The sequence below is a fragment of the Passer montanus genome, unplaced genomic scaffold (genome assembly GCF_014805655.1).
Source record: "Passer montanus isolate IOZ18808 unplaced genomic scaffold, ASM1480565v1 scaffold10, whole genome shotgun sequence".
NCBI lineage: Eukaryota > Metazoa > Chordata > Aves > Passeriformes > Passeridae > Passer > Passer montanus.
Genome location: NW_024356505.1, coordinates 3,021,808 through 3,048,529, shown reverse-complemented (window position 1 = coordinate 3,048,529; position 26,722 = coordinate 3,021,808). Strand labels below are relative to the sequence as shown.

Here is a 26,722-nt window from a genome sequence, read left to right as displayed (position 1 = left end):
GAACAGCTTGCCCTGCGCTTGTGGAGTCTCCCTCACTGGAGATACTCAAGAACTGCCTGGACACAATCCAGTGCCATGGGCTCTGGGATGGCCCTGCTTGAGCAGGGATGTGGGACCAGGTGACCCCACTCTGGTCCCTTCCAACCTGACCCATTCTGTGAATTCACTAGAACCATTACAGCATGCAAGAACTGGGGAAGAGTACCAGTGTTCAAAATAGAGATTTCTAACTAATCAGATAAATTAATGTAGGACTGATTAAAAAAAAAATAAAACAAAAAAAACGTAGAAAACCTGAAGTCATTAAAGTGTCTTGGTAATCATTTGATCAGGGTATACCTTTTACATTCCCTAGTCTGAGGCTCTAAGTAGAAAGTAACCACAAATTTCACAGAGGAAAAAGTGATGCTCAACATTTGTGTACTGAGAGCTTAAGTAAAGTCCTAACCTCAGTCAACTACTACTTAGACAACACACTGCAGCCAGCAGCAATATCCTTAGTCTAATGAGTGTGCTCTGAAAACACTGCAGCACAAACCACCCAAGTCAGATAAGCTAGTTTCACTCCTAGGAGCAAACACTGCAGATTTATCCCCTTCCTTCCAGAAACAACGCTTTAAGGATGTTTAAATATCTGCCACTGATGTTATTCACTGAGAAGTAAAAATATAAAAGCATGTTTTACACCACATCCTTAGATGTAACTGTAAATGAACAAGAACACCATGGCTTCAATGAAAGTTATTTAAATTTGAATGCAGAGAATACTTTATTAACTGATTACAGTTTTGATGACCAATTTTAAACCATAAGTAGTGTGGGAAACATAGTGGGGGACATTAAGGCTGAGCCATATATATATAGACAAATCTGGATACTGATATTCTGTACATTTAACCTCTGCTTTTTCTTTATACATCTTTTATTCAGTGTCTGCAATTAATCAAAGAAGAATAAACAAAAAAACAACCCGGCCACTAATTTAGTCTTATACCTAGAATGAATTTTTGCATGGGTTTTTGAATGCAGTGTAAACTTCAGTGGAGATGAAACAGATTTTTTTAACCATATTCCCAATGACGTGTTTAAGTATAACTGGAGTTTGTTGCTATTATATATTTGTGCAATTAATTTTTCTCTTTCAAAAACTAGCAGTAGTTCTCTCATGTAGAGGTTAATCTATTTAAGATAGTATTAAACTTACCTAACAGATTGGGAAATCAATATAAATTAAGTGCCTGTGGTGTGTATCAGTTTTCCTGCTCTAAGCAACCCCTATCACTTAAGTGGACATACTTGCAATTTTACAGAATTACACTGACTTTTCAACAAAAACCCAGAAAAAAATTAATTTACTGTTTTTGCACTGTGAGTAGTGCTCCTACACAATGTGATAACTGTTTTCCATCTGTACAGCTCCCTTTTGTAAAGCTGGGCAACACATAAAAAAGAAAGACAGACATCAATGGTTTGTGTTCTGAAAGATATTTCAGTTCTTTAGTTCCAGTCACTGAAGGAAGAGGCAGAGGCAAGTTTGAATTATCCCAGAAAACTGAACAATTGGTTTTATTTGGTGTCTTCAAGATGCTTCACCTTCTGTGGGAGATGTAGATGATGGAGAGACCATTTCAGGTTTTCGTGAAATTCTGTCCAATTCTGCCTGAACATCTGTTAAAACTGGCTTCTGACCTACAAAAAAAATGTGTATGATTCAGTCATGTTTATGAAAAGCCTATGGTACCTTCAACTCTCAAATCAGAAAAATCCTAGTAATTGTTACTGCATGCTTTAGGTGCACAATTAAGGCATAAGGCCAAACCCCAAAAGAAACAGAAAGGAAACAGGAGAGAGAAAGTCATATCCTTTCATATTTCTGAAGAGTTAGAGTATAAAATACAGAAGACTATTAAGACTAGCAGTTATGACTGCTTCTACACAATTTTCTGTATAATTTTGTATTTGAAATAATGGTGAATGTAAAAATCAGGGCTTTCACCAAGTCCAGCAAAGCCAGACTTGTGTACTTGATCAGCATAAACCTGACACCAGTGCTCATGGGTGCACACAGACCTGCAGATGGCAAATCCCTTTCTCTCCTCACCCACTTATCTCCTCCCTAACTTGAACTGGCACAAACATTTGTGCAGCCACATTCTAGCCTAATTTAAGCTCAAAACACCCCATTTCCCCCCACTCTTTTAATTCCTACTCCTCAGTCTAGGTTTCTATCCCACAATGTTCTATAGCAAGAATGAAGGAGACAACATGGGAAAAGGCAGTGCAGTATTAGGACTCCAACCCTATGACAAGAGTGCACAGCATCTGCAAAAGAATGTTCTGACACATGTGCAGTGTAGCAGTGTCCCAGCATTCTTTCTGAAGATGCAAATTAACAGAAACTATCCATAAAGGTAATTTTGGCCAGATGTACTTTGCTGCTCTTCAAATTATTTAACAAAAGATAATACTGTATTAGAATCAAAGCAACTAACATTCTAACTACTAAGCAGAGGAATTTCCCAAAGCTGCTGAGGAAAAAGTAATTCTCAAATCCTGAACTACTGTCTTAACAGACACTAAATACAGACAGCAAACACTGAGAAAGGTGAAGAGGCCACATCTAAGCCAAATTTGTTCATATTTATGGTAATTCCTTGAAAACATAGTAATTTCTGATGTTAAACTGGCTATAACCCTAACCCTTTATTTGTTGCATAGAAGGAAATATCTGAGAACTGTTTTGCTCCTTAATAATGAAATTTTGTCCTTGAAGTTTCTGCCACAGCCCCAGACAGAACACTTTTCTGGAGTGCTGCCTGTTTGCTTGGCATCATCCAAACCTGCTGCCAGCCACTCCCCACAGGATTTTTCAGTGGGTGCTCTCTGTGCCTCATATTGCGTCAGCTGCATTTGTTTGAACAATCTCCATATGCTGTTCAAACTGGCACTGCTGACTTTGCCTACAGCACATTAGGAAGCACTCAAACTTTGCTTAGCCCACTGAGTTTTGCACTTAGAGATGGGAAGTGTGAAAAAAAAATTCAGGGTTAATTTACAGAAAATGTTACTGGGAAGTGTGAGGTACCGATGAAAGACCAGCATTTTCCCCTAAGTGCAGCATTAATAACCTCTGGGGAAGCAGGGAGGGAAGGTGTCTGTGTACACATGATCTTAGGTAATACAGAAACATTTTTAATTGGAATAGCAAGAAATGACAATGTAGTCCTGCATCTAGCTTTAGCACAGTCACTATTAAACATTTCTAGATTAACAATAATTATTAATTGCCTCATACATAAACAGCTGTCAAAAGAAAACATGCAAGTATTTTTATAGGCTGTCACCAAACTCAAAGTGCTTATCACATCAGAACTAGAACTCTAGAGAAAGAAAATTTAAAGCTATTTTAATAGTGACAGTATTGTCAAAAAGAATCAGCTTAAAAAATACAGCCCTAACCTATTTAATTAAGACTAGAAGAGGCTTATGGCAGAAGTGATTTCATTGGAATGGTGGAAACAAAAGGAAAAAATGGGGAACTGATGTAGACACAATTCATGCTTAAACAACTACACGAAGATTTTTTCTTTGCTCCTCTGAGAGCCACAAAAAGGCAATACTAAAGTGCTGTGAAAACACAAGCAAAAAGGCACATAGAATATAAAAGCATATACATATATGTAACATTCAGTTAAATATAGTAGTATTTATACTTTTGATAAACTATACTAACAGGAACAATCCATCACTCAATTTAGATTGAGTCAATCTTTAATGTCATTAATCATACCTGACTTTTTTGCTGATGGTGGTAAGTTGCTGCCAGCACCTCCAGTGCCACCTCCCCCTGGACTGCCACCAACACCACCAGCGCCACCAGGAGAACCAGTTTTCTTGCTCAGGAGACTATTGAAGAAGTTAGCCAGGACTCCTTCAGATGTAGCTCCAGCTACAAGGGGAACAAGGAAAGAAAAACCACAACACAAAACCAACACAGATTTTCTAAGTAAATGCTGATTTAGTGTGTTAATAAATCTAAATAAGCACATTAAAGCAAGCAGGCAAAGCAATTATTTTGCTTCTCCAGTTGCATTTGTGCCCTCACAAGGAAAAGTACCTTTCATATTGGGATCAATCTTTTTTGACCCAGTGGGGATAGGTGTAACACTGGCAACATTCGATGTTACAGATCTATTTGGTGTCCTAGGAGATCCACCAGGAACTCTTGGTGAGGCATCCTATTTAAAAAAAAAACAAAACCAAAAAACAACAGAACAACAGACCTGAAGTGTAAGAATAGATTAAATGAAGCATTTTGTTATTTCTCACACCTCCTAAGCTTTTGTATTTTAAATGTAGTATCTCACGCAATCGAAATGACACAGGATTAGATTTTGCTGATTGTGTACAAGTCTTTTCACACTCACAAAACATTGTTAAAACTATTAACTTTGGTGTAACTAAAGCACAAGAGAAGATTTTAATTTCATCCCCATGAGAAGCCTGAAAATCCACATGCCTCCGGGCATAAATGCACTCTAAAATACAAAAAGGAAAGCCAGGACCTTCAGCCCTTGCTGTCAATACAAGTTGTCGTGACTCACTGTGGAGTGTCATAACTTGAGAGCACTGTGAGCCTTTAAATACTATGAAGTTAAAAACAGTTAGATCAAACAATATTTGACAGTGCAGATAAAAGTAACCCTCTAAATATATAAAATTTAATGATTTCCATGTGATGATATTTAAAATTTTTGCTACTAACCACTGGCCTTCCTGCAGCAGTAGGTGGTTGTTTAGCCAACTGTGACTGCAAAATAACAAACATACACATGAAGTGTTAGATATTACAGTGACTAAGAATACAATCCCAAATTTGTATTGGGAATGTTGTTAAACGAAACTCTTGTTGCTTGTTTTATAGACAGAAAATTACCTGCTGCTTCATAAGAAACACTTGGTCATCCTCTGCTACAATTTCTTTTTCATGAACAAACTGCAATACAAAAACATGACCATAAATTTGACTAAAAGAAAGGGGGTTTTTTATCTGCTGGTGAATATGACCAAAACATTCAATAATGAAGTACATGTCTAAAACACTATGATTGCTGCATATCACATTTTTCATATTTAAGACCGCTGCCTCATGATTCCATTAGACGAAGTTAATTAGAAGTGAAATAGAATTATCATTAACTCCTTTGACCTGTTAGGCATAAAGCTGTAGATACATTTGTAGAAAGACCCACTAAAAAGCTCATTTAATTGTTCAGTAAAAAGGAATTAAGTAAATGGTTACAAGGCATATTCAGGGGTCTCAGGAGAAGTAAGAAACGTTCATGGATGCACACACTCTGCATCATGCCCATTGTCTCTGTAATTTATTGAGGCCTCCTGTCAGTACTGCTTTATAGGTAAGTATGGCACACATGACTCTTCACCTGTGCTGCATCACACTGGTGCAGGAAGTGGACACAGACATCTCAGATCCCAGTTCTATGCATCAAATTGCAAGCAATCTCCCCCCAGATAAGCTCATCAAAAATTTTGCCCAAGCAAGCATGGCAAATATCTGTATCAAAATTTATAATCCAAACCTGAAGTTTATAACCATGCAAAAGGAAACATTGTCAGTTGTATTTTCCTTGGCTACCTATTTAAAATGCCTTAACATTTTCCCTAAAGATTTCAGAAAGGACATAGTATTAGTTTTCTCCATTAAAATAATTCCCACTTGAAAATAAGATCAGTCACAAAACCTTAGCTTTCTTAGAAAAAAGCCATAGAAATATTTGCCTTCAATAACCTCTGAGTGCATGGGAGTCCACTGCTGCAGGCATTTTGTTCAACAACCTCACATATGTTTACAGGTCGTTCTATCAAGGCCTTTTGCTAGATAGTGTAAAATCAAAATTAAACATGTGCAAACAGCTTCTATGTATATTCAGTATATTTTCCATTGTACTGTCTCAAGCTTTCTTATTTTAAATACTCCAAAAGAAACAAAGTATTATGAAGTTATAAACAATTCAGAGCAAAATTAAATGTTCTTAAAAAAAAACAGCTCAACCTGAGAAACAGGTCAATCATGTTTAGGCTTTTCAATACCAAATATGCCTTAAAAGCAAAACAAGTGTATTTGTAGTCTTAAACAATGTAAATGTGGAAGAACAAAAGGTGTAGAAGAGCTATGCAGAACAAAAACACATCATGATCTTTTTTGTTAACTAAAGAGCAACTTCAAGAACAAAATAAGAACACCACCCCACCCCCCCATAGTACACCACACTTTTGATAAGCTGGAAGCATAGTCTCAATGAAAGAGAAAAAAACTGCAGGCAAATAAATAGCAAAGCAGTTAAATGCAAAGACATCTCAGTGTACCTTTCTGACTGGTGGTTTTGTTATGATATCTTCAAAATTGTCATCTGCTTTTAGTGTCTGGAAGTTCTCATGCAATATTCCTATCTTCTTGTCATTATCCCAACCTGCAGGACTAGAGAAAGGATTATTTGGCTTAAAATTCAATTGCTACTTCAGTCTATTCTTGCAGGCGCTCCTGACCTGCACCCAACTGAGGGCCAGCAAAGTTGTCAGTGGCCATTCTCCTATGCAAGCTGGTTACTGATCAGTACCAACAAGTAGGTAGAGACTGATTAAACACAACAGAGAAGAGGAAAATCTCTGGGCTTAACATTTCCCTTTGGAGCAGTGAGTGTTCGTAATCTTCATCCACTGGCCCTCACCAAATTCCAACTCATGAGAATGTAACATGGAACTTTAAAAAGCATAAACCAAAAAAGACTCTAAATGCTGCTTTACAGTATTGCACAGATACATTTTGTAGTCAAACATAAAATAGTGCAGGTAACTTACATAAATACTGCATCTTTTTCCACAACAACAGCTGGAACATTGAAAGGAAATCCATACAACTTCTGGACTATATATTTATACACTAAATCAATGTTTTTGTTTTCTTTTACTGAGGTGTAAATAAGTGCTGCCCCATCTGAATAAACATGTTAAAGAAAACTCAGTTTAGTGGCTAGTAAAAGAAAATGAAGTAACCTTTAAACTACCAAAAAAGAGTCAGCTACTTTGTAGAATTTTGAAAAGGACTACAAAACCAAAGCAAAACAGGTCAAGTAACTTCCAACATTTCATTCTGAAACAAGCTATTAAGTAATTAAAATAAATCTTTCTTTTTTCCTGCATTTGTTTTAGGCCAGCCCAGCTATTGATTTTCATGTAAAATAGAGGCTCTTCTCACTTTCAAAGCCCCCCAGTACCAATGGTTTCACCACAATGCCTTTAAAACCAGGCATTGTAGTGAATCAATTTAGTGAACAAAAATTCTCATGCCATATCCTTATATGTTCTCATTATCCCACCCTGCAATCACTGCAGCACTAACACTAGCAGCTTCCAAAATGCCAAAGATTTTCCACTTTCCCATCTGGGTTTTTTTAATTAGGGGAACAACTCTTACATTATACAGTGATCTGCTTTTAAAGGAAATGAAGGCAAATTAGTTTACTATGTATCAGTTACTAAGAGACCAAGAGAGTGCTTAGTATTCTAGCATGGTTTGCTATCAAGTTATACATTATATGCACTGAAGATTAATAAACAAGTAATTTTTTCTTTGGGATTATAAAAATACCAAATTACCTAATTTATTTCTACATGCCTGCAATTCAAATCCTAGAAGAAACTTATATAATGGGGTGAGATTCCTATTCTGTGAAATTTAGAATGGAATTTTAAGTTGTACATGGCATATGCAATTATGGAGGCCAATCCCTACTATTTTATATTCTTCCGCCACACACAAGAGTTACTACATAATTCCATCTTGAAAAATTAGGTCTTGGAAGCCCTTTGAAGGAAGTGCCATTTCAACTGAAGTCTCTGGCTCTTGAACTAATTTTTCCATTCATCGCCTGCTGTCCTTTCAGTAGCATTTAAACTTCTCTTCACCACAGCACAAATGATGACACCATGTAGGCATGTTACTGGCATCTATAATCCAGATCTCAGCATGTCCAACAGACTAAACAACCCTAGACAGTATTTTATACACTTCTTCTAAAAAAAGGAACTGTAAAAATAATAATTGCACAACTTCTGTGCATTGTCTCTGTACCAATACAAGGAAAGTCAGTGGATCTTGCCTACAGCAATTCACACTTCTTTCCTTCTATCCTACCCTCATCCTGTAGAATTACTGAACATGGCGCAGACTGCATATTTTGGACAAAATTAATAACATGCCTTATGTGCATGTGGAGCAAGATCATACTTAACTGAATTGTCTTGTTGTTATTTTTGAGAGCTTGTCAGCTAAGATATGCTGTTCTGAGAACTGATTTCCTAAATATGGAAATGGAGGCAATAAGGAAATTCATGTAAGGGGACATACTAGAAGCTCTAGTAGGTCTGTAAAAAAAAGATACAAGAAAACTGAAAAATTTAATTCAATGTGCCCACAGGGGTAGCTGAAGCAGACTGCAAGCTACAGTAAAAGAGCTGCATCCTACTTTGGTGCAGACACAAATATTCTTTTAAGCTTGTCATAATTAATATAAACATTGACTTAAGTAATTATATCATCTTTGTGATGTGTTAAAGGATACATTGTAAGCAAAACCGTCTGATATGTGACTGAATGAAGTCGAAGTGTTCATCTCTGTAGTCATGCTCTTTTTCCAGAACACTGATGGCATCACACTGTCAAAATAAACACAAAATTAATACACTGCTTTCAGTCATCTGCTAAAATAGCAGTGCTGCTACACATCCAGTTCACAAGGGGAAAGGGAGATGGAGTGGGGTGGGGCAGGGCAGAGGAAAACAAAAACCTGCTAAAATAGTTTCAAAGCCCAATTGAACCTTTTTGGTTTTAATAATATATAACTGGATGTATATGGAGTCAGCATAACTTGAGAATTCAAGTGACTGCAACTTTTCATTCACTCTCCCTCCCCACTCCAATGCACATTTAAAATCTCTGTTGCAAACTTACCACTAAATTATATCACCATTTTTTACCACTGTGGCATTAAAAGACAGTGTTTTAAAATCCAGTTACTAACTAGCTCTTTGCAAACAGAGGCAAAAGCAAGGAACATGGAAGCAGAAAAAGAAAAAAGGTGTGGGGGTGGAGAAAAGAACAGAAGGAAACTAGCAGGTGGGAAAAAAAATGCTGCTCAAATGAGAGGGTTAGCCTTCCAGAGAAGGAACAGCATATGCATCAAAAGGTTTATGCCTTCCTTGGGGGCCAGCAGAGGCTGCAGAAGCAGTATGCTTAATGCCAATGAGAACTGAGGAGCTGGGGGGGATAAACCAACAAAACCAGATAAAAAATAGCCACAGGAGAACCACACCATTGTTTTCTTTAATATGGTTACATATCTAACAGAAACCAAAACAGATCACATAAACACCCTAAGAACTGAGAAAAGTTAAAAGTGCAGTGCTTCACTAACTACAACTCTCAAAGAAGTTTATCTTCAGAAAAATATCAGAAATATTAGGAAAACCCACTATTTTCAGAATATGGAGGACTGTGGAAATCAAGGGGAATTCTTGTTGCTTACTGACTAGCTCATTTCTGTGAGCAAAACTAGGTCTGAGGTATTTCTCAATTCTTTGAAAATTGGTAGAACTAAAGGAAAAGGTAATTCCAAAATAACATTAAATCATGGGTTCCAGAAGATAGCCAACCTTCAATATTAAACACTTTTAAGGAGTTCTTAAGTGAGGTATTCATAATAACTTAATAACCATGTGCTTCCCACCCCAATCCACAAGAGTTACTTCAATAAAATATGCAAAAACCTAAAACATGAAACAAACCTTTGTACAAACTACTACTACTGGAATGCCTAAGTTACATGTTAGTGTATCTGCACCCAGGGGTAAAATCACACTGTCATCTTTGTCTTCCTGTAATGAAGTATTTCTTCTCTGTGGAGAAGCTGGAAAATCCTCGCCTGGTTCTATATACTCCTGGAAGTCTCTTACCACTGAAAGTAAAAAAAGTTACATTAAAACATCAGCTGCTTCATCATTTCAACAATGATTTCCACTGCCATTGATCTCTAGCACTGTACTTCTGCATCTTGGTGTTGAAAAAACAGAGCACGCACCCAGTTCTGGCTGGCTGCTGGCTCTGTGCAGCACAAGGGAGAACCAGCAAGTCTGAGATCTGCTGGATCAGCAGCCAGAAGAACATGATCAGATAAAACTGCCCATAAGGACAACATGAAATCACATTTTTTTATCATTGTGAAACCACTAGGCAGTTGCTACTAAGGATTACTGTTTGATCTGCTTCCTAAAGGACATAAGTTTCCTTCCATTCTTCTTGGCAAGGTTAATGGAACACTTTGTCAGAATAAACAGAATTAAGCCTCACACAAACTACTTAGCTGCTACTGTATACCAGGTTTTACCTACAGACTCTTTGTCCACACTTCACTTTCTGTACAGTGACTCAATAGTAGTACAAACAAAAAATAATAGAATACATAAACACTAGTTTTAACTAGCTTTATAATTACTTAATAGCATATTAAACATTTGGTATGCTTTAAAATTATCAGATATTACTTTAAAATGTAGCAAGCAGGGTAAGTTACACTCTAACTTTCCTTTGTCCTAATTCTTGTTGCAAGTCCTTGTCATGTTCTACTGCACACGCCCAAGCCTCTAATTACAGTCAGGGATGCCATGTGAGGCATAAAATGTCTGTATTTTTCACATCACATGTCCTGTTCCACACAGCAGAAAAAAGGCTCTACCAAACCAAACCAAAGCACTGCCTACTATTCCACGAGTAGCACATCCTGATTCAGCACAAGAAGGCAGGCAGCAAGGCAGCTCAGCTGCATCATGCAGTGAACTACAGCAGAACATCCTCACTTCTGTGTTAATCCACTGCCACCATCACTAAACTGACCAAAGCCCTCTGAGTTCATACCTAGAAAAGCATCTGTGCAATTTACAGAGTAAAACTTATTTCGACACCCTAGAGGAAAAATTATATTAGGTGAAGATTATTCAATTTTTCTGTGGATCTTGGAGCTCACAATAACAAAAAGCACATGCACAGGTTATCATCTCAAACTGTCAACTCAGGCTCTAATTTAGGGAATGCTGCTAATTCAAGTCTGCTCCAAAGAGCTTCTTAGATTAACTGAATGTATCTGAAACCCTGAGTTCTCACCACAATGAGAATGCCAGTCACTCTACAGTGTCTTTCCTGTATAATATCCTGTCCTAGTATAATTGCATAAATCCTCCAGTGGATCTTAAAATTCCCAATGTGTGATCACACTGATCTTTATGTAAGTAGGGAAAGCAGTAAAAAGGAGGATTTATTTAGTATATCACAGCTCCAAAACTGTGGAATACTACCTCAGGTCTTCCGTAGAAACACAATTTCATTAAACACGGATTAATTCAGTGAAGAGGAAGAGCTATTTCAACCCCTCACACACTGCTGCTATGTATCCACAAATGCCTTTCTGTATCAGTTCTACTCCTTGCAGGGTCTGTCTTGGAGTGGAGTTAAGCTGCTAGAAATGAAGACAAACACACGAGCGTGCCTCCAGAAAACTACACACACAAACCCTCAGTAGATTTCAGTCCTGGTAGCAAGTTAAATCAGCTCTCAGGAGCACTGAGACTGACACAGGAATCTAGTGGGATCCCACAGCCAAAAGCCAGGCAAGCAATGTTCCCTCCCTCCTTTTTGGCAGTGTCAAGCTCCTGCCCGCCTAGCAATGCATGAAGTCACTTCACAACAGGATCAAAACAAAAACCAGCTTCCAGTCACATCTGGATTGTGTCCAGGGCCTCTGTTATACACAATGTTCAGACTACTTATATCTGTAAGAATTAGACCAGATGATAGAAAACCAAAACAGACAAAACTAAATGGAGTAGCATTTTTTTTTCTTGACTCATTTCATTGCTTATATTTTCTGGATTTTGTACAGTTTCTCTATTCTGTTCACTCAGTCTGTAAAGAAGCAAAACTATCAGCTATATACCTTTGATAATACAGATACTGTATCCATACTTTCATCCAGTAAAATGCTATCCTGGAAGTGTTTGAGGGGATGTTTAATACACATGCACTAACATCCAAAATCAAACCAAAAAACACATCCAAGAGAGCTCAGCTTCTCTAAACAACTTCTTGTGGAAGATATAATTCTCAAGGATGATACTTCCCTTAGAAGAATCTCTCTCTTAAAGGAACAAACAGAACAACTAATATTCCCCATACCATTCCAGAGTATCTACAACTGTCACCTTACATTTCACCTCATCACAGCACAGCTACAACCTCCATTTCTAAATTAGCATAAGCACTCACTGCTTAAGAATGTACCAGTTAGAGTGCAACTCCAGACTTAAAAAGAAAGCTTAATCATGCTATTTGATCTCAACACACAGCTCTCTCAAATGTCTTCCTTGTAGTAATTCACCAAGAGATGAATGGGAAAGACTCAAATTCTACTACCCGAAGAGAAATGCAAAGGGCTGCTCAAAAGTAATATGCAGTTATAATGTGAGTTCAGTCAGCCAGTTTAAGAAACCCTTTGTGTTCTGCATGTTTAAAACTAAAAAGACAAGACACTGACAGAGCAACAAACACATAGCTCTGTTAACATCAATAAAAGTACAATAAAACTCTTCAAGTGGAAAGGGCCCAAACATGGCCATGCTGCCATGAATCCTCTCAAAATTTACACTTTTGGTAGGTACAGATCATGTCCCAGCTTCTCTAACTGGCTAACTACAGGAACAGTTAAGAAGCTGATGTAGTGATCTGTCTTTAAACAAATAAATGAAAAATTGAATGCTTAGAAATTTTTTTTTGCTTGGTGAATGTTACCTAGAAAAATACATAAAAAGCGAGACTGTAATTTCAGCTGTGCTCATTCTGATTTTTTTTCCCCCTACATTGTTATTCTGTTAGAAAGAAGTACTAGTACTGTTCACATAGCTACTTGAGACTTATCTGAGGCTAGACTTGCTTGGTAAGTTCTAATTTTAAATTACACTTCCAAAGAATGAAAAAGACTGCAGTGGAGAGATTAAATGGTGCAGAAAGCATTAAGCATATTTAAATGGATTCCCATGTATTTGCAGAGTACTCACATTTTTGCTCCATTTCTTTCATTTCTTCAGGAGGAATTTTTAATTTGTCAATATGTTCTCTTACAACACTTGCCCATTTTTGTAAAGAATCCAGTGCAGTCCAAGGTCTAGACATGTCTACTACCAACATAACTAGAGTGTCCTTTAGAGAGCTTGCCTCCATTGCAAATTTAAGAAGACCTTTGTGATACAGGTCACCATCCAAAATCCATACATTACATCTTGTTTGGTCTACAAAAAAAAAGACAAACATTTAATGAGAATTACTTGAAACACACCACTACATAATGGCTATTGAATGGTCTTTGGACATAAAAAATACAAGGAAGAAATCAGATGATGTTTTATCAGTCCATTGCACACAGATAATGACACAGCAATCTGCAGCTTGTGGGGAGACAAGCTCCTTGCCTTTCAAACCCTGATGTTTAATGGCTGATAACTGAAGATCTTAAATACATTATCCGAAGGGGAGGATCCAGAGAAAGCATTCAACATTTTCAAAATAGTTGTTCACCATTTTTGAGTAGAAAAATGTTTTCTTCAAGATGCAATTTCAAAGAGAAGAAGTGGGTGAACTCAGTCACTTTTTGCAGCCGTTGGCCTGCTCAGCTCTCAAGGATTGCCATCTCCCCTTCTAAACTCCATCTGACATGCTTGGCTAACTCTTAGAGTATAGAATGTACCTCAGCCACTCAAAAAACCTGAAGAACTGTAAGTGTTTCATTATTGAGTTTGACTTAATAGATAGTTTACTCTATCAATTTGCAAAAGGACAATCACAATACAAATAAACCATCCCACTGTTTTTCCCCCCAAAAATACCACAATACTACAAATTCACAAACGCTTGTGCAGTAAAAGAAGAGACGTTGATTCTAAATTAGTTGTCTTCATGTAATTACATTTCCTTACAGGTAACTTTTTATTACCTGTTACAGAAGTTTTGAGGAAGACATGTAAAGTAAACTCCCAACCTTCTTAAATCTGGTTCCAAGCCATCTTTGAGACCAATACCCAGACATGAATTCAGTAAAGCAGGTGATTTCAGAAAAAAAAAAAGGGACCAACTTCTTCTAGTTCTCCTTCAATATGTTTGGGATTTTTTAAAATAATATACACAAGAGTTCCCATTTTTCTCCAAAGCTTTCAGTATATCTTTATTCACATCCTATAACTCCAGGTACTGGGATATTAGACAGGATCTTAAACATACTTTTTCCTTTCAAACCATACCTTCACCAAGTTTTTGGGTTTTCTTGTTTGTTTTTTAAATCTCCTTTAGGAGATTGTGCACAATTTCCTACCCATCAGTCGATGACAGTAGTCTTGCAGATTGTATGCCAGCAAGACAAAGGTTTCTCTGTCTGTTCTGGATAACTACTTGCCACAGCAATTGAAATAGAAGATAGAAGCCTGGGCACCTCCTCCTCTAGGCCTGAGGAATACACATCTATTCAGAATGCTGCAGCTAAGTCTGCTTCCCTGGTCTTTTCCTCTTAGCTTTTTCTTTTGACAGGTCCCTGTCCTCCTCTACCACTTATGTGGTCATTCCCAGTATCTACCGAAGAAATTATACAGACAAAATTCTTTATGATACAAATTACTTCTGGCATAAGCTGCATTCCTGCATACTATAAAGACACAAAAAACATCCCAATGTCATTTCAAATATCACACTACTGAACCATTGCTTTCAAACTGGTTTAAGATATTGTTACAAATACAGACTCACCATCGCGGTCTTCATCATGAACATTTAAATACAAATACTCCATTCCTCTTCCTTTTTTGTACTCCTCTATGCCTTGAATTTTTCCTATTAAGCTAGTTTTACCTGCTCCATCTTCACCTGGAGAGACAGAAGTAAGATACCACTGAGTCTTTAATCACAGTTACATATTAAAAAACACCTGGGGCAAGAAGAAAACCATATCCTAACAGGGTGACTGAGCTCATTGGAGTTTTGAAACACAGCAGGTTTTGCCCAAATCATCCATCTAAGTGCATGTTTCAGCTTCAAATATTATTTCTACTTATTGATAAATACAATTATGCCACCAGCAATGCTACCAAAATAGACTCTTATAGCCATCTTTAAAAGGATATGCTGAGGAGTAGCTAAACACCTCAAACAATTTCAGTCTTTCAGCTACAACCTAAGTAGTAACAAAATTTTTCTGAAGTAGAGTTTAATTCACAGTAAGCTCCTCTTACAGTTCAGAACTTTCTCATTTCAAACGCACACTGAATAAGACAAATCTGTTACCTCAGCTTTTATGAATTGGTTTATTTGAATATTTTCTCTGTTACAGGTCTCAAGAAACCTTAAAAAGAAGTGACAAATAGTAAGCCCACTGCCTTACAATACATGTGTGTGTGTTTGGATAGCACAGAGACAAATATGCAATCCAGATCCATTCACTCCTGTTCTCTCCCCTCCAAAAGGAGCTTGTACAACCACTGAACCTTACAGCAGATGCACAATGTAAACACCACAAGTACTGCCAGAGACCCTTCTTGAAAACTTCATTTGTAGTCCTAGGTCTCAGAACTGGAAAACTTCACGTGCATTTTTTCCACTTCAAAAGAGTAATCAAACTGAATTTGGATACAAAGCAGGGGTTTGCCAGTTTGCCTTTTTTCTCTAATCTGCAGACTGATGAGTATGTAACAGACATTACAAAACTCTTGAAACTCACTCACAGCTTATAAAATTAAGGTTAATCCCAGGTCCCTAAGAAGTACTTCATTAATTTTGTGTTAAACAGAACTTTTTTTTTCCCAAGTCTCTCCTATAGAGGGAGAGTCTAAACACATGCTTTTAATCACATAACAAAAAAGTTCAAGGGCAGTAACTTTCACTACTAAACATAATGACATTTTCCTTTTACAGAGAACTGACCATGCTCTTACAGATGTCACTATGGCTACTAAACACACTATATCTACAACCACTGTAAAGAACAGAGATATCATACTTTGATGGACTGATTTTGAATTTGCTTAACATAACATCCCTGAGATTGCCACACTAAGTCTTCAATTTAGAGGATAGCTTTATTTTAATATTTCACTAATACTGGAAAACATAAGACTTAGTCTAAAGTGCCGTGGGGATTTTATTCAATGGAATGAATGTATTTTAAATTAAATATATTTTGAGAAAGAGAGAGAAATGAGATCAGAATTGAAGTCTGAAGGCTAGTTAAATATAGACAAGCTAAATGAAAAATTACGTTGTATCCCTTTAACTCTTCCACAATTTAAGGGTTCATTTGTGAGCTCCTGTATTAAATCAAGATGTACCTGAGCAAACAATTACAGCTAGTTTTAAATAACCATTTAAAAGCAGTGCTACTTTCTAGTCATACATCAAGCTTTTCCTCTTGTAAGAATATCTTTTAAATAATTCTGATGAAAAAGTGAAGAGTTCAAGCTTCATCACCATAGATGAATTACAATTCCTCCTCTGCCCTCACCTCTGTACTTATCCAAGCTTCTTAAAGTTGTCATCTATGAATAACAGAGAAGACTTTATTCACTGCTGCTCTGACAAGTTATGAAGCTGCTTTAAACTTTGCCTACAATGTCTGTATGATTCATTGAGCTATTTTACCTTTCTGAATTGGTAGCTTCAATTAATGCGTGCCAGCAGAAGGCTCAACAGGTAAGACAAATCAAAATTTGTTATTCCTTTTAATGAGGGGTTGCACTTAAGAGCTTTCTGAGTTTTTCAGAACAGATCACTTCCAGCTAAGTTCTTTTGCATACTAGAGTTTGATTCACACAGGTGACAATAAAGATTTCAACCTGCTTGAATTTGGGAAACTTCACTATTTCCTGTGCATATCTACCAGTTCTTAAAGTAGCTGCAACAAGTCTAAGAAACACCTGCGGTTGTAAAAGGTTCTGCACCTGATAAAAGATGCACTTAAACAGTCTAAATTAACCCATACTTCTATAGATGATAATATCTAGACAACTATTGTTACAAAGTGCTCATGCTAAGCAACATAGGCAAACTTGAAATATACTTCCCACAAGCCCCTTACTTGTCATGGCTCTGTGTTATGCAATTTCTCTCCAACCTTGTATTTCCAAATGCCTAAAATAAACTGGAGTTCAATACTGTTAAATTAATACCTTATGGCAAAATAAGAACTGGAATTTTATTTTCCCCTCTATACTGAAAGAAATTTTACCAGTACAGCACAAGACAAATTGATTTGATGTAAAATTAGTACCTCTGGACACATATGCACAAACAGCAGTTATTTTAGCCTTCAATCACAGAACTACTTGAATTTAATCCATGAGAAAGCCTGTCTATTCTCTTGTCCTTAGCAAATATTCACCCATTTCAAAACATCAAAACCAGGCAGGTGGATCACTGACACACATAACAGTGCTGTACAAGTTACTGCATGAAGAGAGCAGCACTCATCTTTCACGAGGCAAAGCCAGAATGATGCATCAGTGAAGTCTGAAGTTAGTAATACATAAACCAACCAGTTTACAAACAGGATGACCCACTTGCAAGGGTACAAAATAGCTGCCTAGTAAAATGTACCCTACCCCATAGGAGATCCAGAGTTCTTGACACATTTAAACCAAATTAGAGTCAGTTTTATTTAAATGCTGTGAGGAAGTAAAAACAGGACCATCATTTATGACACAAGGACTTCATCCTTTTTGCCCAAACAATTGATCATAAAGGTGAGGAAAAGAGAACACAGAATCATAACAGAATGGTTTGGGTTGGAAGGGACCTGCAAAGGCCAGCTAGTCCAACCCCACATTAGTGAAACCCAACACGCTAAGACTTGAGGTTCCATCTACTTCTACTTTCTATGCATAGTATAGACCAAGAGGTTGTATATACCTTTTGAAATCATAACAACTGCAAATGTATTTTTATCCTTGTTATTATTTTTTCCCAACTTAGTCTTCACTAAAAACACTTGATAAGTCAACACACTTTGAAAATATACCAGGAAAGAGGAAAGAGCAGCAGCAGATTTTTGCTTTGTAGCTACTCTTCAGCAACAATATCATAACAGAAAATCTTAAACCAGTATTTATCTAAAACTCCTAAGTAGTTTTCAGAAATCTCGATATCAAATTAATTCTAAGTGCCAACTTTTAAGACTTCTTGAAACTCAAACATTTTATTGTAATGCCTTTACTATGTACAGAATCTTCTCTCTCCCTCAGAGGAGAGGGTAACATATGTGAGGAAATTGAAGTCTATTAGCTGTTGGAAGTTTAATTGATAATGCATGCACATCACTGCCTATGAATACTATGAAACAATTTTTTTTAAAGTGCTACTGGAGCAATATGGAAAACAGAGCCTTATGCACCTTCAAGAATAATTACTGTCATCTTGCATTTCAGAATTTTGGAAAATCCTGTACTTATTCTTTATTTTTAACTATAAGATAACTAAATTAACAACTGACTTCCATGCATAAGCTCACAGAGCAAAACATTTCTGACATAGCAGTTTTGATACAGAATTTCAAGGTAGAATAAAAATCAGGTAGATTTTGCATCCTTCTTTTACAAATAAGATAAAAAGGTCTCTTTTTGCAGAGTAAATACTAAAGAACAAAAATTCTCCACTATACCAAACTGCACTCACACATTAATACAACAGTGAGGAAACAGAATTGATGTTTCTAGCAAGCGGTGCTATGCAAAGCTGAATACAAGTAAAAGAAAAACAACAGATTTAATTTTGCACAGAAGTCAGGCTAGGAAGCAGCTGAAACAAAGCCAAACCAATCTGCTTACACACAGTATTTCACTGTCTTGTTAACAAAATGGAAAGTCTTATACTCAATTAAACAAATGCTGTCACATTTTTATCTGCACACTTCTACTACCTCATTCCTCTGAAGAGCTCCAGTATGGGGCTGTGAAAGCTCCTCTGTCCAAGGTGCTACTCTGTTCACAAAACAGATTTTAAAAACATCCTTCTTGCTGCTGCCCCCAAACATATAGGAAACTGCAACAACACAAACACTTCCCAGCCTCCTCCCTTCTCACTACTCCAGGCAAAAACCATGTTTGCTGAGCAGAAAACCAAGTATCACTAAATGTCTTGCCGTAACACAGAATTTAGCAGAATGGTCCCCCCAGACAGGAAGGGTGGGCAATGAGGTGAATGAATCTCATCCTGTGAGTGCAGGCAAACAGGCACTTATCTGTGTCCTGCTACACCAACTATTCAGCCATAAGCTATGACATCAGAGAGGACTTAGGCTCTCCATTAAAGAACTTCTTCAAACTTTCAATTAACATTTTCAAATTCAAAATATTTACTACTCATGCTATTTCCACACTTTCTTCAGTTTAGCAAATGAAAGCAGAAGTAGAATTTCACTGGTCCTACAACAAGACATTTCTTACAGAAATCTGACATGGAAGAGCAATCAATGCATCATCTCCAGGACAGACATGAGCTTTGACTTTGTTTAAATTATCTCTCCATTGTAAAATGTCCAGTGTGTTTAAAATATGTCAAGGCAAAGAAGCAAGAAGTGAATACTTCTTTTGTGTCATCACTATTGGTAGCATGCCCCTCTTCAATCCAGGACTGTGATTTTTTCCCAACAGCTCTTTGAAAAACCCTGGATGCCTTACTTGTTTGTAGTCTATAATCCTAGTGGTTCCTTGAAGGAAGTTTTTTGTTTGCTTTTAAACCCATCAATTAAACTTCAGCTTGATATGGGAATTCTACAACTCATGTCTTAAAAAAAAACCCCATGTTCAAACAATACCAAACAAAACTAGAAGTAATGGTCCCCATGATCATCTGCACACCCCAGACCCCCAAGCATACTTTGATGAATCAGCTTTATACTTTTTACAATGCAAAAGAAAGCTTGTGGGTAGAAAAATTCAGAACATCCAATATCTGTAGCATAAAATATTGAATATTTTTATTAATAAGAAAAAATCTATCATGTTTAAATATGATAGAACAAAGCCATCAAGTAGTCCAAACATGAGTTATTGAATGGGGCTAAGATGCCTTCCCAGAACCCCAGAGCAATCCCTGTTCCACACCATGTGGAACGCCTGAATCCCAGCACAGTGGTGTAGAGACATAATGATTTTCTTCCTACTAGAATCAAGCACATGTGCACTATAGCTATTTTCAAGATAAAATACTTGTCACAAGCTAATAACTGCCTTTTCTACAGCTGCATATTAGTGAAAGAGGTTTGTTTATACATTCTATACTAATTGAAGAAAGTATTTTACAGAACAAGACCAAAATAATCAGAGTAAGCCAAATTTAGTTTGCTTTAGAGAATTAAACAAAAAATTCATTTTGGTGATGAGAGCCTTCTCTACAATCTCTCAAACCAACATGGAAGTTCACAATAAGTAGGCCATAACAAGTTTACAAATAACTTGTCACTAAATTTTCATTTGCTTATTGAATAAAAATTGTCTCCTTCTCCAAGTTTATTTTACTCTGTCAGATAAGTCTTTCCCCTCACATACCATTCACTCAGTATATTTGTGACACTGAAAAATTAAATAACTTTTCTGAGAAGCACCTTAATTACACTTCAGCCTTTCAACATGACAGAAAAAGATTGCAGACAACTCTTCCAGCAAGTCTTTTGCCATGTCCTGCACCACAAGAATACATGGGCTGGCCGTGGAAACAGGTACAGCAGCAATGGTGTTACCTGTGCTCAGAGAGACACACAGAGAATTCTACAGTGACTATGAACAGCTTCCATTCCTAACCCAGTCCTTCTCCTTTAACATAGCAGGAAGTTGTCTAGTGTATTTTATCCAGGTTCACTACCAAAATAGAATAATCCCATGTTACTATCCATGGGACACCTTTATTGGTACTCCTGCCACTAACCTGCCTGGAGAACACAGAAGCACAATTTGTTTCACTGTTCTTCACCTTTGGAGCTATTTCTGAGACAGATCCAGTAACCAGCAGCACCTCTGACACCAAGGAGACAAACTAAAATAAGTGCAATTCAAGAATTTCAGAACTTTCCATGCTGTTCTAAGTGACTTCTACTACACAACATCCTTTTAATTCTGGATTTTTGGAAGGGTATTATAGCAGAAGGACACAACAAAGAAGTACTACTTAATTCTAAAAAAATGTTGCTACAAAACAAGCAATTAGAATTTTATCTAGGTCAATGCCCCATCAAACAACTGACACTTTAGAAGCATAACTCTGCTGACCTAAACACAATCTGACTACATTTGCAAGGCTTTCATTGCCTGCAGAAGGTGAATTAGTTGCAAGAAGAGGATAAAAAGAAACCCTCTGAGTTAACTTCTGCAGCACTAGGGAATTTAAAATACTTGAGATTAATAATATGGACAGTATGAACAAGCAGTATTTTATCAGTTTCAATTATTAAATGAAAACAATGAAGCAGTCAGCTTTTTGAAAAGGGAAAAATAAAAGGAAAACCAATTTTTATAGTGTTGAGTACAAATTTGAGTAAGCAGATTTTATAGCCTCATGAAAATTTCCTGTATTAAAACTTCATTTTCAAGTTCTTCATATTCCACAGGTCCACTAGAAGAAAGTAGCAAGCTAAACCTGCTCTTGAAGATATATTAGGAACGGCTGTTATTGCAGAAAATGGTATGTGTACACACAGAAATGTGTACCTGGAAATTAGCTGTGAATTATGCTTATTTCCAAGCATTCCTACAGCCACTGGACAGGAGCAGAGCTCCAAGATTCAAGCAAACAGGCCTAGCCCTGGGAAGTGAGATGTCTGGGGTAAAGAGAAAATGTGGACATGAGGCAGTTGAAGTCTCACTGCCCATTAAACTCAAAGCTTTTATCATCAGGTTGAGTAAAATACATAAAAACCCAAGCCCACTAGTGATTCAGTAGAAGCATGGTGCAATACAGACACAGAGAGTCAGGCACATGGGTGTCACTGGATGGCTTGATATTGTTAAAATTTCAGGCAGAGAATATACTGTGCTTCAGAGACAGAGGAATGTATGAAAGGCAGATAGAAAACAACTATTCAATTCACTTGCCAGCTGGAAGCCTGTGTTCTGCTGCATCCTGGAATGACTTTGAACATTACTGCTTGAATGCATGCAGCAATTTACTGGATAAATTCTTGTTCAGGTCTCTGAATCCAAGCCTTCACACATTCTACAGCACTATGGATTCCATTCAATTTGCAATGGTGAGTTGTCAGCTGCTCTCCTCTCCTCCACTTGCTGATATATCAGAAAGGGAATGAACACGAGAGCTGCCAGTTATAAGCATCAGTTTTCTCATCACAAAAATCATCTCCTGTGATCAACTACCTACAAGTGAGCAAAAGACTCCAGGAGAAGAAGAAAAATGGGGAAAAAATGAAGCAAGAGCAACAAAACCACTGCTTTGGCTATCTACAAAAAGTAACTAGAAACGTGAATGAGAGCACTCAATTTCCTTAAGAAAGCATGGACATTTTACATTTTCTGCTAGTATAGTTTGCTAAATGAGGTAGCTATGGCCACTATGACAAAACTACCTAGGAATCAGAGCATAAGGGACTTACAGTAAAGTTTACAAAAGTTTGCACTTTTATTATTTGTTCATACAAGCACAGAAAGATGAGAAGCTTTCATGCCACATGTGGTGCCAATCAGAGTTTAAACTTTAATGAAAAATAGTTATTGAAAATATGTCTACAAGTGGAACAACTTTGGAGAAGTAAAACTGTAAGTCAACTAATTTTGGGCTGATTTTGAGCAAATGATTACCAACATTATTTGTTAACCTTCACTTCACAAAACTATGTGCCATATCTAGAGATTAACATTTGGCATTCCAGTCTCTTTTAGTTAGATAACTCCAACTGCTTTCCAGGTTCCTAAAAATGAGATGTTAACACAGCTAAAAATAAATACTGAAATAGCAGAATTAGCATGCCAGACACAGACAGGTTCCCAGAACAACTAGGCATACAACTATATGCACTGTTTGAAAAATAAAAACGCTGTAGGCAAATTAGAAAACCTGTCCCAGCAAACAAAAGAACACTACATGGTGGGTTTTTCCAGTTGGTGTTTCAGGGTGGGGCCATGAGATGTTGGAGGTTTAAGGGACTTTTTTAATGCAGTTTGTACTTAAAATAAGAACTCATTTGTTACTACTAATATTTCATCTGGCAAGTTTTGACCAATATGACTGTTTATACAGTAAATATTCACCTGCCACAAAGTGGCTGAAAATTATCAAGATGCTGATCAGCTTTACACCTTTTCCTCAAAAGTACTGAAAGTATAAAGAAACTGAAAATAATCATGCCAGGAAGTGCTCTGTATTAGTAACAGAAGTTACTACAAAACTATCTAAAGGAACAAAGCTTGAACATAGAGGAAATATTTGATAACAGAGAAACTGTAAACACAGTTCAAGAATCCAAACAGATTCACATACTGAATCTGTCCCATACAGAATACATAATAAGACCTCTCCTTTTCCTGTGATGGTGTGCTTCAGGAGAAGCATCATGACTTGCAAGTGAACAACAAAGATCAGGTATTCTCATGAAAAACACGGCCATGGTCTTCTCTAGCCAGTCCTCAGATCTGATAATCTTTTTTCTAAATACCTGCCAAATGTGGAGGTTTTTAACCCCCTCTTGGATCAAGGCATTCCCAGAAAACACAATTTCTAAGCAAGAATTAGAATTTCTTCTATATAGATCTGTACATTTTCCAAAAAATTGCATCAGTCAAATAAAGGAAAAAAGGCATTACATTAAGCCATCCTATAAGCTCTAGATAAATGGTAAGAAAGAAAATTTACATACAACAGGTTGTATAGCACAAACTAAATGAGCATTTGGAAACAATTTATGATATCCTTCCTAGCTCTGAAGGAAGAATCCTCCAGTTACTGAGCACTAAGGATTACCTGACTACAAAGAGAGAGGAAAAACAAACAAGTGTAATCTTCTTGACAAGGATCACAGCTTGAAGAGAATCTTCCAACTTCAGCAAGTACAATCATCCAATTTAGGTTCAAAGTGTCACATAAAAAGCTGTCAATCGTTATGAAATATTTTCTTTGTTTAATATCACTGCAACTTCCAATCTCAATATCCTACTTAATTACATAACATACAAAGCAACAAACTAAAGGGTAGTAAGTCTTGTAAGAGCTTCAGAAGACCATGCTATCATCCTTGTACAGTCTTCGCCTCAGTCTCCTTCTCAGTTTTAAGTAACCACTCAGCTTATCAAAACAGGAAGAAAAGGATCACAGTGATTGCTTTAGGATTATAGAGGGGAAAAAAAAAGCCTAACTCAAAGAACCCCAAGAGAGTATAAGCCACAAGACTACGCAGAATCATAGTGTGCACAGAGAATATCTTTACTGAGTTTTAAGCCTGTTTCCAAATATTAACACTGTTCTTTCTGGGGACAGGGAGGTTGGCAAAAGGAGTGGAAGAAGCACCTAGTTATAAATCCATACACCTGGACTCATTATGTTGTCTACTGGTAACAGTATTTAATAGTCTTTCAGGAAAAAACAAAACAAAATAACAAAAAACACACCACACTAAGAATAGTACTAATAATTATTCATACACATACACTTGAGAGCATCCATTTCTCTCCCTCCTCCATGAAGCTTTTAATTTTGACGTATCATTTTCCTTCATGAATTGCAGCTGGGTGTCTCATTACCACCCTATCAAAGTCCCCTTCCGTACCTCTCACCTTGCCGAGGGCCAGGCTGGACTAAGGCCCTGGGTGGAGATCCCGGGGCGGCAGCGAGTGGGCAGGGCAGGGCAGGGCAGGGCAGAGCCCGCACGGCCCTCCCCGGGCCCTCCCCGCCCTCCGGCAGCGCCGTCATTGATGCCGCTCGGGCCACGGAAGCGGTTTTTGTGTCCGCATGACACACGGCAAGCGGCACGGCCGGCCCGGCTCGGAGCCGCCCGCCCCCCGAGGGCACCGCTCACGGGGGAGAGACAATAACAGCCCCCCGTGCGAGCCATCCCCGCCGACGGAGCCGGGCGGGGAAAGGACACTGAGGTATTATGGCGAGGTACCTACGATGAGGGGCGTATCTAAAGCATCTGTGGACAAGCTCCGAAATGAAGCAAAGCCATGCCAGGGAGGAAGCAGAGGGTTAAGACGGCGCCTTGCCACCCCCCCCCCCCCCCCCCCCTTAGGGCGCTGAACAAGGGAAGCTCCAGGCACCCAGGAGAGGCCTCAGGAGCCAGCCTGCGTGCGGCGGGGATGGGAGCAGGATGGGGATGCTTTCCTCAGTCAGTGTGCGGAGGGGAAGGCAGAGGGATCAGGATGCTTTCCTCACCCAGCAGGAGGACGTTCTTCCCCGAAGGCAGCTTAGAGCGGGAGCGCGTGGACACCTCGCTGAGGATGCAGGACCTGGCACGGAAAGACGACAACGCTTAGGGAAGGGTCTCCCCTTCCTCCCGGTCCCCACCCTCGCCATCTCCTGGGGATGGGGGGGGGGGGGCAGGGCAGGAGCTGCCACCGCCAAGGGGAGGTGCCCCCCAAGCTCAGTGACTGAGAGGCACTGAGCGCCAGCGGGGGCGGGGAGATTATCCAGCCCCCTTCCCCTCGCCCCCCGCAGGGCACCGAGGCGCCCCGAGGGCGGCGGCCAGCGCGCCCGGGTCCGCGGGGCGGGGCGGGCACTCACCAGAGGTTCTGCCCATCGTCCTCATCGCCCGCCCGCAGCTCCGCGTTGTTGTTGTTGGCCGTGCCCGTAGAAGCGGCGGAGGAAGCAGAGGAAAAGCTGGCAGCCGAGCCGAGCCCGGAAGAAGAAGAGGAGCCGAAGGAGCCAGCTCTCCCCACCGCCGCCGCCATCTTCGCTGCTGCCTCCTCCTCCTCCCTCCCCTGCCCCGCCGCCTCCCCGGGACGCGGAGCGGGCGGCGGCGCCGCGGCGCCGGCGGGGACCCGGATGTTGGGGGGGCGGGGCCGGGGCGGGGGCAGCGGCAGCGCCGCTCCCCTGGGCCGCGTCCCGCAGCAGCGAGCGGCTCTCGGCCCGGCCGCCTTCAGCGCTGCTCCCCCGTGCGAGGTGTTGCCGTGGGCAGGGCCCTGCGCCGTGCCGCTGGCTCCCCGGGCAGCGCCGGCCCTGCAGGAAGCACCTCGCATCCAAGAGAAGTAAGTGCGGCTCAGCGGCAAGATGTGCCTGTGGGGGAGGACAGGGTGGTCGTCCTCTCCAAGGGGCCTCGTTACTCGGTCTTCCCTCACGAGTATCGCTTGAGAATTCGGAAAAGACGGGTCACATCACCATAATTTTAACAGCTCGGCTTTGGATAGAAGTTCCAGAAGAAGCAAGCAAGTGTGCCAACTTTCTTTATATGTTTCCTAGGGTAACACAAGAATGGTGGTAAATTCTGTAAAAGTTCAATGGGTGAGTTTTGTCCCTTAAGGGGAATTCAGGGAAAGCCTAATGCAGGGGATGTTTCCTTGTGTCCCCCCTTTTAAACAAAGGATGCACATTCCCAGAGGCTCCGGGTATATGGAAAGTTATTGGCTGTAT

General features: G+C 38.9%; 2 protein-coding genes across 3 annotated transcripts in view; one reads left to right on the top strand and one right to left on the bottom strand.

Moving 5' to 3' along the window:
- Window positions 1-735: 735 nt before the first annotated feature.
- DYNC1LI1 (dynein cytoplasmic 1 light intermediate chain 1) lies at window positions 736-26,339 on the bottom strand. Its single transcript, XM_039711457.1, has 13 exons — window positions 25,877-26,339; window positions 25,529-25,602; window positions 14,918-15,034; window positions 13,183-13,413; window positions 9,865-10,034; window positions 8,643-8,736; window positions 6,880-7,015; window positions 6,388-6,499; window positions 4,937-4,996; window positions 4,766-4,810; window positions 4,118-4,238; window positions 3,791-3,949; window positions 736-1,689 (listed from the first exon to the last, which is right to left on the bottom strand). Exons 1-13 carry the CDS (start codon window positions 26,329-26,331, stop codon window positions 1,580-1,582), a joined length of 1,884 nt encoding a protein of 627 aa, XP_039567391.1. The 5' UTR covers window positions 26,332-26,339; the 3' UTR covers window positions 736-1,579.
- The window catches only part of CNOT10 (CCR4-NOT transcription complex subunit 10), a 58,931-nt gene continuing 58,415 nt past the window's right edge, over window positions 26,207-26,722 (top strand). Inside the window, exon 1 of one of the 2 annotated variants that reach the window (XM_039711420.1) lies at window positions 26,207-26,340. The gene's annotated coding sequence lies outside the window, so the exon portion shown is untranslated. The remainder of the gene's footprint in view (window positions 26,341-26,722) is intronic. The other variant, XM_039711429.1, reaches the window with a different exon arrangement.